The 13,576-nt window shown below is 42.2% G+C and overlaps 1 protein-coding gene and 1 long non-coding RNA gene across 17 annotated transcripts in view; one reads left to right on the top strand and one right to left on the bottom strand.

The window, feature by feature from the left end:
- Positions 1-1,977, bottom strand: part of ARHGAP44 (Rho GTPase activating protein 44) — a 111,601-nt gene extending 109,624 nt beyond the window's left edge. For all 14 annotated transcript variants that reach the window (XM_087887280.1, XM_087887277.1, XM_087887285.1 and 11 more), the window contains exon 1: positions 1,853-1,977. In XM_087887280.1, the coding sequence (XP_087743406.1) occupies positions 1,853-1,905 (53 nt within the window). In that variant the 5' untranslated portion in view covers positions 1,906-1,977. The remainder of the gene's footprint in view (positions 1-1,852) is intronic.
- A 586-nt stretch (positions 1,978-2,563) lies between these two features.
- On the top strand, positions 2,564-12,626 carry LOC117660152 (uncharacterized). Of its 3 annotated transcripts, none has more exons than XR_015732510.1 (5): positions 2,564-2,701; positions 3,967-4,122; positions 5,009-7,914; positions 8,785-8,954; positions 11,494-12,626. It is a non-coding gene; the product is annotated as an uncharacterized LOC117660152 (long non-coding RNA). The 3 variants fall into 3 exon arrangements; XR_015732508.1 differs by lacking the exon at positions 2,564-2,701 and adding an exon at positions 4,464-4,495 and having other exon boundaries at positions 3,904-4,122; positions 7,747-7,914; XR_015732509.1 differs by lacking the exon at positions 2,564-2,701 and adding an exon at positions 4,464-4,495 and having other exon boundaries at positions 3,904-4,122; positions 7,732-7,914.
- Positions 12,627-13,576: the final 950 nt, after the last annotated feature.

Here is a 13,576-nt window from a genome sequence, read left to right as displayed (position 1 = left end):
ACACTTATGCCCTTGCTTCAATAGCTATTTGCTTTCAGAGCCAAATGACCCTTCCAGAAAGGCAATCTTAAGCAAATGGACTGTTAAGAAGGGAAAATATGCACAGCCCACTCTTTTGTTGCAGGGACAACATAATTTCCCTCTGGTCTGAAACGAAATGTTCGTTGGGGTGCACACAGAGGAATAGCGTTAGGCACATGGATCAAAAGCTAGCTACACAGCAGGGCCATTCCTGGGATTGCAATTAAAACCAAGACTTGATATGTGCTTAGAATCCTGAGTTTGAACCAGCTGTTAAAAAAAAAAAAAGGAAACAGAGCAAAATGGCCATCTACATTTATCAAACGAAGAAGGGATAAAAGCATCCTTAATCCTGCAAGCTGTGGGCAGACAGAACTGCTCCAGTAGCCCTTTGCTCAAGCTTGCAAGAAACAGCATCATTCATTGTCATCTGCTCAGACAAGGAATATAAAGATGGTCTCCAGCTGCTACCAGGAGGAATCAGGAATGTAAAAATGGAAGCCTATCGGTCTGATAGACTAACATGAATAAATGATGGCTTGTCCATCTGGACAACTAAATGAAAGCAAAGCTTTATGATTTTTCTGTGATTTCTGTCATTAAGACCTGTCTGCAAAATTTATAGGAAGCAAAGCCCAGAGAGACTGTCTGATGTATTTTTTTTTCTGAGTAACAACATCCTCTAATCACTGCTCAGCTCCACCCTATCCTTAACGGACTCTTCATCTTCTTCATTCCTCTTGGGTGGGAGGGCAGAGGGGTTCTGTTTCTGTACAGATTATAGGCTAATTCTCAAAGGTTTGGCAGGAGAAATCACACTAAGCCAAGTCCAGACTTTGGACTCAAACCAAGCCAGCACATCAGAGCCTGCCTGGCTTTTTTCCCACCAGAGTCTAATTCTGGCAGCCACACCAGCAGCTAAAAAAGCATCTTGCAGTGCCAGTGCCCCAAAAGCAAGGTACCAATTGCTGGAAAGGGGCTCTGCTATGGCTATTTCTAAAAGTCAACCTGGCAGCTGCCCAGGAAACAAATCAACACTAAAACAACTCTCCTCCCCAAATCCTGCAGACTTTATCTCTGCATATTTAAAAAAACAAAAAACCCAAACCCAAACAGAATTAGCATTTCACATTTCCCCACCCTTTTCACAGTGATGTAAACAGTCTCATTCAATGAAATACCTGGTGACTTGACCCAACCATTTCAAGAACCACTGGGGGAGGAGGAGGAGGAACTATGTTACTACAAGTCAAAATTCCTTTTCTCCCCCCACAAAGGGCAACTCAGGATCGGCATCTTTAGATGTTGTAAATCAAGAGCCATGGGTTCAGAAATCACCTAACTCGGAGCCTAAATCAGCTAAAGGCTAAATCTTCCTTTGATTAAGAGCTTGGTTAATTGGTGTGGACTTGTCGGCAGTTGTTGACAAGCAAGCCAATGCAAGAGGCCAAAAACTGGGGCAGAAAGACTAGGCAAGTAAGACTCCTTTTGAACAGCTGGACCTGGCTATCCACTTGAGGCCAGTAGACACCTGGGTGACCCAGTTGGAACACGCTAGGCTGGTTAGAACAGCAGCAGCCATGACCGAGAATTGGGGGCAAGGCTGTGCTTTGCAAGGATGCAAAGGAAAAGATACCCCAAAGGGACTAACTAGCAAAATCGAAGGAAAATTTGTAACGGAGGTTCTTAGCAAAGTCCACTGACCATCACGCCCCGCAGAATCCTTGTCCTGCACGGGCGGCCCCCCCCCCGCAGGCGCAGTGCACCAGGGGCGCTCCAACCCGAAGCCAGGGGCATTTCTCTCCCTGCCACCCCGCTCCTGGCTCCTTACCTGCCCACCGTCTGGTTGGCCAGCTGCCGCATGCGGTTGAATTGCTTCTTCATGGTTGCGCCCTTGGCCGGAGAGCGCAGCGGAACGAAGGAGGTGGGAGGATCGGTAGCTATCCCGGGCTGGGAGAGGCGGAGGAAGGCGGTTACATGGCCCCTTCTTCTGCAGGGTAGAAAGCGAAGGAGGACTCTAGCACTGCAGCAACGGCGGGAAAGGAGGAGGGCAGCCGCCGGCCAGCAACAGCGCAGCCTCCTGCATCCTCTCGGTGCGCAGCGGCGTCACTTTCTCTCTCTCTCTCTCTCTCAATAAGCGCAGCCGCGGCGGAGCGAGCACGCCCGATCGGCCCCGAAGCCTTTCGCGTTCGCGCCTGGCCTATACCGGGCCGCTCGTGCTGTGCTGTGCTGCGCTCCGATCCCGGCTCTTCCCCTCTTTCTCATCGGCGCCAGCCCGGATTCTCTGCGCTACTTTAACACCGGGCGGGGAGGGGGAGTAACGGCTCGCACTGCGGCTGCCCAGCCTGGGGCTCTGGGAACTGTAGTCCCCCCCCTTTCCTTCTTCTGTCCGCCTCTTTCTGACGTGTGATGGACGCTGCGGAGCCCTTCGAAGCCGCTAACTCCGGCCGAGGCAAGAAAGGAAGAAGACGATGAGCATCGCTGCTACGGAGTCTGACCCGGGCTGGCCGAAGAGCGGGGATTTCCGTCAAGAAGACCAGGAAGTCTTGGAATGAGACGATCGTTGCCGTCGGGAAGGAATACAGCAAATTAACCTTTTGGGAGCGGGGACGTCTTCACTCTCCTCTCCTTGACCCGCAAACAGGATGGACAGTTGCAAACAACCCTCCCCGCACCAAAGGTTTGGCGCCGGATGGATACATACTTCGAGGGTGATTGCCACAAGAAGGCCGTTCCTTCTTTCTAGCCTTCCCTACAAAGGCTGCTTATTGTGTGGGTGGTGGTACCTCACATCTGGAGGCCTCCTTTGGAAGGAGGTAGATAACATCTGGGTGGCTTTTCTGAGGGATGCTGCTTATCTGGATCCACTTTGTTCGGACTGCAGGTCTGGTTTTGGAATGAGAACTGCCCATCCTCTCTGCTAACTGTTGCTGTTAGTTCCTGCCTGGGTAACTGCAGCATTTTAAATACATTCGAATTACTGTATTATTGTAGCCTCTTGAGTCGTGGACGCTGCCCTGATAACCCTAAGCATTCACCGGAGCAAAGACTTAGCAAGCTCTTACTGAATTTACTCTGCCTGCTGCCAAGCCTTCCACCAGTAGAGAGCTCTAAAGGGTTCAGACCAGCTCTAAAATCCACTCTGTCCTAACTCAAGCCCAAACTCACCCTCCATCCATGGCAATTTGTTTTGGGACAGAATTGCATATTGTTCATTTCCCTTCTCCCGCTTTCTGGCTACGCCCCTAAACCTCTATCTTCTCTCCTTGATTCTGCAACAATTCACCTTCTAGCCAAATTCACTGGGTGATTCTCTTTGAAACAAATGTTCTAGCTTTTCATCCTCTACACGGGCAGCTGAATTATTTGCAGACATCCTCAACCATCTTTACTTCTTGTTAAGGAGTAGTTTTTATGCTAGTGTTGGTGGGACTTCCCACCAGAGGTGTTTTCAGGGAAGGCCATGCCAAACCAATAGGTGCAATTGGAGAATCAAAGCCTTCCCCCTTTTAAATGCAGGCAATGCATGTAGCACATGTTAAAAAGAGGTGTGGTCCCAATTGCTCAATTACACTCACTATTTAGACATTGATGACCCATCCTAGGTATGCCCCTGCTCCCTGCAATGCTGGTTCCAAATGCTTTTGCTATTTTTTTACCTTTCATATTACCATTTAGTAATATCTTTTCCTGTCTTGCACTAACTTCTGCAAACACTGGGCTGTTTGTATTTATTTATATATAATGACAAATTAGAACTGCTTGCTTGTCAAAGACACCGCAGCATACAAGGATTAAAAAAAACATTAAAAACCCTAATAATAGATGTTCATCAGAGATCAAGAATTCCATCATCAAATCCTACCAATAAACTTGGACTGCTGCTTCATTTTTTTTCTGCAGTTATTGCCATCTAACCAGGTAGTAAATACTTCCATTTTACAGTTGAAGAACACTGAATTTGGATCAAGCAATAATGGATTGTGGGCAAAAAAAGGCATAGAAGGAAAATGAAGCAGGAAGGAAAGTCATAATGTGAAGCCAAAAGAGTTCATGGAGCCATAGGAAGTAAATTGTCAAGGCTCTGGATAAGTTCTAATGGTATGTTAATTGTTTCTATAAGTTGTAAAAGTGTTATTTGAACTTGTGGGCAAATGTATGGAAATGTCGGTGAAAAGCAAGTTTCTCATAACTTACAGAAGTTATGATTGGGGGTGGGGAGATATGTATCCTGGAAAATCCATCATAAACACTTAACTCTAAACAAATGCCATTTAGCTAATATCACTGTAGGTTTTCTTAATAGAAATAAATATGTGGCTCAAGGGATGGGGAGGCACAGTGAAAAGCCCTAGGGCTCAATCTTAATGGTGGCATCTGAGAATTGCTGCTATAAAATTAAGGACAATATTAAAGATTTTTTTAAAAAAATGTCAATCCAGAAAAAAGCAGAAGCACCACATGTCATATACAGGTAAGACAATCATTGTATCTCAATCTTTTAATAATACATACAAACAGAAATGTCTGGGCTAAAGACTTTTAATTGAGGGAGGGAGGGAGGGAGGGAGGGAGGGAGGGAGGGAGGGAAGGAAGGAAGGAAGGAAGGAAGGAAGGAAGGAAGGAAGGAAGGAAGGAAGGAAGGAAGGAAGGATCCCTAAACTTGTATGGATAATCTTTTCTTTTCAAAAAAACCAAGCATAGAGAAAAGTAAGGGACTTGCACTTCAGTTTGTTTGTTTCTGTTTAGGAATCTGCCTATATATTTTGTGGAATGGGTAAGGCCTCCATAGGCTCAAAGTCATGCTGTGTCATTACATTGGTTAGCTATCCTGGCTTTGCAGAGACATATTTTGGGGCAGCAAAGGATAAAAGAAGGATAAAAGCAGAATTGTAACACAAGCCCCCTCTCTTTTACATGTGTCATGATGTTACATACATGCCTAAAAGAGACAAAACTTATGGCATGATGCTTTTGTTATTCACAGGAACCACAAATTTACCAAGTTTTCCACGTCTCTTCTATCTCTGAAATTGTTTAGAAGATAAATCCTGATACTGCTTCTTCTACAGAAACAATTGTCTTATTTCCTTATGTTTTCAATCTGAATTGAAGCCACAATGCCTCCTCCAAAAATTTGTACCTCTCTGCAAATGTTAGACATCTGAGTTTGAAGAGGGGGACACAGATTATATTGGAAAAGGCTGTGGCAAGGATAACTCTGTCTTAACTTTGTGTCCATTGAGTTTATCACATGTTTTGCCACTATTATAAATTGGTTTCATACTGATTGCAGGTAGTCATATATTAGAATGCATTTAATTAGCAGCAGGAGATGTCTCATATATATCCCAAAGTGTCAGGACTCAACATTTTAAATTTCCAACCCTCTGGTTCTCCAATGCATGTGATCAAAACCAGCATTATTTATGATGGTTGCAGTCACCGAGGGTCATGAGATTACCATTTGCACCAACTGGCTTACAATAAGCAAAGTTAATGAGGGAAGTAGGATTCAGTTAATGACCAATGTTTCACTTAAAAACTGCAATGATTCACTTAACAATCATGGCAAAAATAGTTGTAAAATTGGGTGCAACTTACTTAATAACCACCTTGTTTAGCAATGAAAATTCTGGTCCCAATTGTTCTGGTAAATTAGCTACCAATTGTCTGTTCCATTACTGAGAAGCTCTTTCAAGGTTTTTTTCTTCTTCCTGATATCTAATCAAAATCTAGTTCTTTGTCATTTAAACCATTGTTTCTTGTCTACTAGAACAACTCGGAACAGTTCGGCCCCATCTTCTGCATGACATCATGCAAATGACAGTCTCCCCACAATCTTCTCTTCCGTAGGTTAAACATACCCAACACTTCTAACCGTGTCTGTAATTTTTCCCCTTTCAAGACCTTTATCTTGATTGTTAACTTCTGGATATGGGTGAGGTCAAGTTAGTCAATGTTCTTTCCAAACACAGTCTCCAGAACTGGAAGTAATATTTTAGATGTGATGAGAGAAACATAGAATGGAGAGAGGCATACGATACTACTGTTGATGCAGCTACAGCATAATGTTGACTTATGTTTAGTGTGCAATCCATCAGGTTACTCAGATCTTTTCACATGTACTGCTGGGCAGTAGGCCCCTATATCTTAAACCCATGCCTAAACTAGATGCAGTACTTTGCATATTAACCGGTGATGACATTTATCTTGCTGGTTTCCACTCACTGCTCCTGCTTGTCAAGGTTTTCCTGCAATTTGATGTTGTTTTCTCAAGTACTTTCTACCCACCCTTCCCATCTCTTTCCCTTCAGCAAACATATAGCCCTATTTTAAAAGCTCTCATCCAAGTAATTTATAAATACATAGGATAGCACAGGGCCTAGAGCGGAGTATTGCAATGTGCCATTTATCACCTCCTCCCACTTGACAGAGTCATTGGTATATAGTCAGTGGGTGCAATTGTTCAGTCAGCTTTACATCTCTCTAATGATCGCATTGTCCAGCCCACACTTTGCTATCTTTGACTTGGATCTCATGGGAGAGTTTGTGAAATGCTTTGCTGAAGTCAAGATACATTATGTCTATCATATTGCTCTATCAACAAAGGAGAGTTAAATCTGAAATTGACATCAGTTTCCTGGTTCCTCTTTAAAAAGACGACGAAGAAGAAGAAGATAGGAACAACATCTGCTCTTCTTCAGCACTCTAGCACTACTCCCATGTTCTATGAATTATCAGAGATAATAGGGTCTCCAAGATAACATCCACAACATTCTTCTGGACTTTTGAATATAATTGACCCAGCCTGGAAATTTTATACTTGTTCATAATAATCAGGAGTGCCTAAATCATCTTGAGTTGATTTAGTTGGTATATCTGTACACTACTAAAAGTCTAGTATTTGTTTGATACTTTGTAACCTTCAATTTGGTGAAATTGGAGAGTGCACAAAAAGAATTATTGAATCTAGGCAACTCAAATAGTTTCACTTACAGAATGAGAGGCCTTGTGATTCCTGTGGAAATGAAATTTGGAAACTTTGTAGCTGTTTCAGTGCCACCATGCCTTTGATTACACTTCTTATAAAACCCATAGATTGTGTGTCACAAGTGAAGATGAGAGAGCTGTATCCCTGCCCTCTTTCCCACCTCCCTCTGTCCCTATGCCCAATTGGCTGATGACAAGTCTGGTGGATGACCAGCCATTGGTTGTTTTGGAACCAAGGACAAAATTTAAACAATATGGCCAATGAGAGAAAGATGAAGGCGTGATTTGAATGACAGTTGGCAAGGTAGAACTGGTTGGAGGGCACCTGTAACCAATGGGTAAGCCCTCTTCTTCTCTACAAGTGGCCATTGGGGACATGCTGGAATTGAAAGCGGGAATATAGTTTTCCTCAGAATCCACAGCTCCCTTTATTCATCTACATCCCAAGCAAAGTGGCAGAGAGTTTTGCAAGTCAGCCAAGGAGGAGAATGAGAAGGCTTCACCAGGACTCTGAGGGTTGTGAGGGAAGGAAAAGCGTGCCAACCTATATTATATGTATAAAGAAGAATGAAATGATTAAGGATTGTCTGATGAACTATAGCTCTGTTGAACACTATCCAAAGGTATTTGTGAGATGGGCAGCTGTATAAATTGGTTTAATAAATAATAAAATAAATAAAATTAGCCTTTTATGTATCCCTTCTATCCCTGCTGAAGTTAATGTGTTCATAGATCTTTTTGAGGAAAAGAGCAAGCAAAATAGAAGTTGAAGAGCATTTCCTCTGCCTGTCACCTATTATTATCTGTCTTCTCTATGATGTGGATCCATTCCCTGTCTTCTTTCTCTTATTGACATAGTCAAGAGAGAATATATTCAACATGAAACAAAATACCTGAGAGGTATGTTCCTTCTGTATTTACCATTTTTGACTACCTTTCTACAGATATTATTTACTTGCTGAGATGCTTCTTTGGTCATTATACCCATTGTTCATTTCTTCTACCTGTCCCTTTTAATTCTTGGCTCATTTAAAATCTGCCTTTGCATCTACAATGGTACCAATAAAGAAGAATATTTGTAGCTCAGGGTTGAAATGAGGGGTCCTTGGTGCTCTCTGAACTTGTTTGTTTTCTTGCAGACTTTACATTATTCAAAGTAGGCAACATCAGCTACTAGCACGGATGATGTTACCTAGTTTGGGTAATGAAATGTATCCAAGAAAACAACCAAGCTCAGAGAGCACCAAGGACCACTCATCTACAATGGTTTCCAATCATTCCACTCCATCTTTGACAAATGGTTGTCTAATTTTTTCTTGAAAACCTCCAGCAATGGAGCACTTACAACTCCAGCTGGCAAGCTCTTCCACTGCTTAATTGTTCTGTCAGGAAATTCCCCCTTATTTCCTGGCTCTCCTTCTGAGGAGTTTCCACTCGTTACTTCTTGTCCCACCCTCAGGTGCTATGAAGAATAAATCAATGGCTTCTTCCTTTCAACAGCCCTTTAAATATTGGAAGATTGCTATCATGTCTCCACTCAGTCTTTGGCAAGTTAACATGCCAAGTTCCTTTAGCTATTCTTCATAGTATTTAGCCTCCAGAGCCCTTATCATCTTAGTTGTTCTCTGCACTCTTTCTAGGATCTTGGCTTCTTTTTTGTACTGTGATGACCAGGACTGGATGCAGTGTTTCAAATGCGGCCTCACCAGTACGGTATAGAGCAGTACTGTCAGTCTCATTGATTTTAATACTGTCTCTCTGTTGATACAGCTCATGACCCTACTGGCTTTTTTGGCAACTGAAGCATACTGATGACTCATATTTGAGCACAAATGGTCCACAAGGAAGCTGAATACTGAAACTGAAGCTGAAATACTTTGGCCACCTAATGAGAAGAGAGGACTCACTGGAAAAGACCCTGAGGCTGGGAAAGATTACAGGTAAAAGAAGAATGGGATAAGAAGAAGATGAGATATTTAGATAATGTCATCAAATTCTGAGAAACAGTTGAGAACAGGGGAACCTGGCACGCTATAGTCCATGGGGTCACAAAGAGTTGAACATGACTTAGCGACTCAAGAACAACCACAGATCCCTCTCATAGGCACTACTGTTGACCCAGCTATTGCCTATCTTATACCTGTGCACCTGTGCTCTCTGCCTTAGTCAGGACCATCCTTTTCTTACCACTGAATTACATCTTGTTAAATAGAACCCAATTCTCAAGTGTTCAAGGTCTTTCTGAAACTTGAGTCTTATCTTCCAAAGTATTAGCAATTTGTTCAGTTTTGTGTCATCTGCAAATTTGATGAGCACTCCTTCAATCACCTCATCTAGGTTGTTTATGAAGATGTTGAAGAGCACTGGGCACATGTAGAACCTTGAGGCAACCACTGCATGCTCTTCTCCACATAGATGTATTTCCATTAAGAACCATAAGCTGAGTGCAGTTGATTAGCCAACTGCAAATCCATCTATTAGTGCTACTTTCCATCCCACATTGTTCTGTCTTACAGCTTACATGGAAGTAGGCTATGATCTACTTTATCACATTCCTTACTGAAATCTAAACATACTATATCCACAGCATTTCCTTGGCCAACTAATGTAGTTACTTTATCAAAGAAAACCATAAAAATTTTGGGGACGATTGTTCATAGCAAATTCATGCTGGCTTCTAGTAATTACTTGTTCATTTTTAGGTACTCACAAACCTGGTACTTGATTACCTTTTCCAGGATTTTCTCAGATATTAACGTCAAGTTGATTGGTCTATAGTTTCCTAGATCCAGTCTCCTCCCCACTTTTAAAGATTGGAACATATCGTTATGCAGCTCTCCTGTGCTCCAGGAGCAATCAAAGTGATTCTGAGTTCATATCTGCCAGCTCCTTCAGTACCCTGGGGTGAAAACCATTTGGTCTAGGAGAATTTTCGGTTTGGGAAAGTTGAACTTGTCCAGAATAAGTTCTCTACGGGTTCTCTAACCAATTCCTTAACTATTTTGATCTATATTTTTCTTCTATTCCCCACATTGCTGTTTTTGATAAATTGGACTATTTTTTCCACATAAAGACTGATGCAAAAAAAAAGGAGTTAAGCAGGTCTGCCTTCCTTCTGTTGCCTATCACCTTCTTGCCATTTTCCCCATTAATGGACCAACCATTTCCTTGACTTTTTTCTTTGCTCCTAATATATTGAAATAAAAGTTTTATTATTTTTTATATTTGTTGCAATTCTTAGCTCAATCTGAACCTTAGCTTTCCTGACTCCATTCTTGCAGATTCAAATTATTTGCTGCTATTCCACTCTAGGTCCAAGCACCTCTTTCCATTATTATATTATATAGTCCTTCTTATTCCTATGCTTGTCAGAGACTTTGTGCAACCATGGTAGTCTTGTCAGGTATCTCTTGTTTTTATTTCTCTCTGGTATTGTTTTCATTTGGACCTCTATTATTTTGTTTTTCAGAGTTTTCCAAGCAATCTGAAGTGTTTTTTTCTCTAGGATTTCCATTCATGGAATACTTTCTATCAGTGGTGAAATCCAAATTTTTTTTACTACCAGTTCTGTGGACGTGGCTTGGTGGGCATGGTGTGGCTTGGTGGGCATGGTGTGGCTTGGTGGGCATAGCTTGACGGGCGTGACAGGGGAAGGATACTGCAAAATCCCCATTCCCTCCCCACTCCTAAGGGAAGCATATTGCAAAATCTCCATTCCCACCTCATTCTGGGGCCAGCCAGAGGTGGTATTTGCCGGTTCTCCAAACTACTCAAAATTTCCAATACCGGTTCTCCGAACTGCTCAAAATTTCCACTACTGGTTCTCCAGAACCTGTCAGAACCTGCTGGATTTCACTCCTGCTTTCTATTGTTTATCTTAATTTGTTGAAGTCAGCTCTCTTAAAGTCTAAAATACTAGTCTGACTTTGTTTAGTTACCTGTGCCTGCATTATAGTGAAGCCTAATATGATATGGTCATTCTCAAAGTTCCTACATCTTTCCACTACCTCTACCACTTTGTCTCTATTAGTAATATCAAGGGCAGTTATATAAATGTTTTAAACAAACAAACAAACTGGAAGATAAAACATTGAGCAAGATCACTAAGAATTTTGAGGAGTAACAATCTTGGCTGAGTTAGTTTTCCATCACCTGTCCAAGTGGTTGAAGTCTCCCACGATTACTATGTCTCTGTTCCCTGAAGGTTCCATGAATTCAACTCCAGGAAAGCATTATCAAAAATGTCTGCCTTATGGGGTGGTCTATAATATACCTCAGCAATAGTATCATTGTTGTTCTCCCTTCTGTGTATTTTCCCCCAAATACTGGCTCTCTTGCTCAGATTCCTTGATCTCAGTATATATGTGCATTTTCTTCACATTTAACACCATTCCTCTTCACATGTTGTCTGGCTTCTTCATTTTGAATAAGTTATACTCTTCAACTCTCTTATTCCACTGATGAATTTTGTCTCACCAGGTGTTGTGGCCCGCCAATGGCCTGCGCAGATCGTGGCTGATCCCGACAATGAGGAGGCTGGTGTGGTGTCATGCCAGCAGCCTGCACAGCTGGCGCTCGTGTCGGACAGCGAAGAGGCTGAAGAGGATGTGGTGCCAGAGGCAGAGATTCAGCCAGGGCCTTCAGAACCTCCAGAAGCTCCTTCAAGTGGAGAGAGCGAAGTGGAGGAGCCTCTTATCAATGCTCAAGCACGCAGGGCTGCCAAAAGGCAGGAGTGGCTACTCAGGAGGAGGAGGTCTTCTCGAGAGTAAGGCTTGAGGATAATTGGCCACTCCCTTAGCCTATTTAAATCACACGCCGTTAGTAAGTTTCTTGCTGGAAACAACTTGTAATTATCAGAGCATTTTTGGAAAAGTCTTATCGTATCTTGTTTTCTGGACTGGTTGCCAACCTTTGCCGGACTTTGGTTTATTCTTGCTACTTAATAAATTTGATAAGGACCGTTGGTGTGTGTCAATATCCTCGGGAATCCGGAGCTGAGGCAGAACACCAGGAATCAGTAACACCAACTACATTGTTTCTGTTTGTTCCCTATATACCGTGTACAGAGACATTGGGACTTTTGGGTCATATAATTTGACTTATTCCTCCCTGTATTTAAACATCTGTACAGGGGTTCATCCACACAGCTCCTCTGTCATGTGTTCCTCCCATCCTAGGACTGGAAAATAATCATGTTAGCATAAAATGTGCTGTCCACACTGTGTGGCCTTACCACCCATGTGGAGCAGGGTCATGCTGTGCTGCTGTCCATGCGTGCAACATTGTAAGAATAGTGTTTGGTTCATTTCTCTGGATGAAAGTGATGATGATAATCAACCATGGAAAAAGTTGCCACCAATCACCATATGAAACATGTGCTTGTAGGATGCAGGTGTTCTGCCCAATCATTTCCCCCCAAATCACTGTCAATATCTTTTCTTAATGACCACTAGATGGTAGCAAAGAATTAGTTTCTTTCAATTGCAACTCAATTGCAGCATATATATTATTGGAATAAGAGTTCAAGAAAGAGGTTTAGCTGCTCTGAGAGTGAGATGGATGGAGTCTCTAAATTTAATAAAAAAAACAAAGAAATAAATAAATTGACTTCATCTTCATTCTAGCCATTGTCTATCCACTGCACCTCTTCTGCATATTTCCAGTCAATATGGTCTTTAACTTTCTTTTGCCAATTGGGCCTGCAATACTTGCTGAAGTCATCACTCCATCTTGTTTTAGGTTATGTGGATACTTTTTTTTATCAAGTGGGTTCCATTCTGTAACTGCCTTAGTTCACCTGCCATCAGTTCTTCTTCAGAGGTGGGTTTCAGCAGGTTCTGACCAGTTCTGGAGAACCGGTAGCAGAAATTTTGAGTAGTTCAGAGAACCGGTAGTAAAAATTCTGACTGGCCCCGCCCCCACCTATTCTCTGCCTCCCAGCTGATCGGGAGGAAATGGGGATTTTGCAGTAACCTTCCCCTGGATTGGGGAGGGAATGGAGATTTTATAGTATCTTTCCCCTGCCATGCCCACCAAGCCACGCCCACCAAGCCATGCCACGCCCACCAAGCCATACCCACAGAACCGGTAGTAAAAATTTTTGAAACCCACCACTGTTCTTCTTGCTATATGACCAGTCCATTTCCATTTTAATTCTTTTATTCTCATGATGATATCATATTGACCTATTAGCTACTAAGTGGAAGCAAAATGTTTTAATCTTAAATTATTTAGCTTTTAATGTTATTTATTAAATTGTACACCTCCTAGAGCCCCTCTGTGAGGGAGATGGACAGTTAAGAAGTGTGATATATAAATAGATGTAAATAAAGACTTTTTTGTCGTTTTTGGTAGGTATCTAGAAGTCATCTAGATTTGTTTATTCAAGGCGGAGCTGTTGGATAAATATTGAACAGAAGAACAGCACAGAAGAAGTGGAGTTTGAAAAAACATTACTGATATTTGTGTCAAATCACAGCATACATGCTGTATGCCCCATATCATCCAAAAGGGTAGGAGAGAAAAAAAATATATGTGAATCTGTACTAGATGTAGTGATTTT

The sequence above is a fragment of the Pantherophis guttatus genome, chromosome 2, assembly GCF_059756535.1.
Source record: "Pantherophis guttatus breed Tessera chromosome 2, ASM5975653v1, whole genome shotgun sequence".
Lineage (NCBI taxonomy): Eukaryota > Metazoa > Chordata > Lepidosauria > Squamata > Colubridae > Pantherophis > Pantherophis guttatus.
Note: the sequence above shows the minus strand (reverse complement) of the source record. Positions and strands in the feature narration are given on the sequence as shown.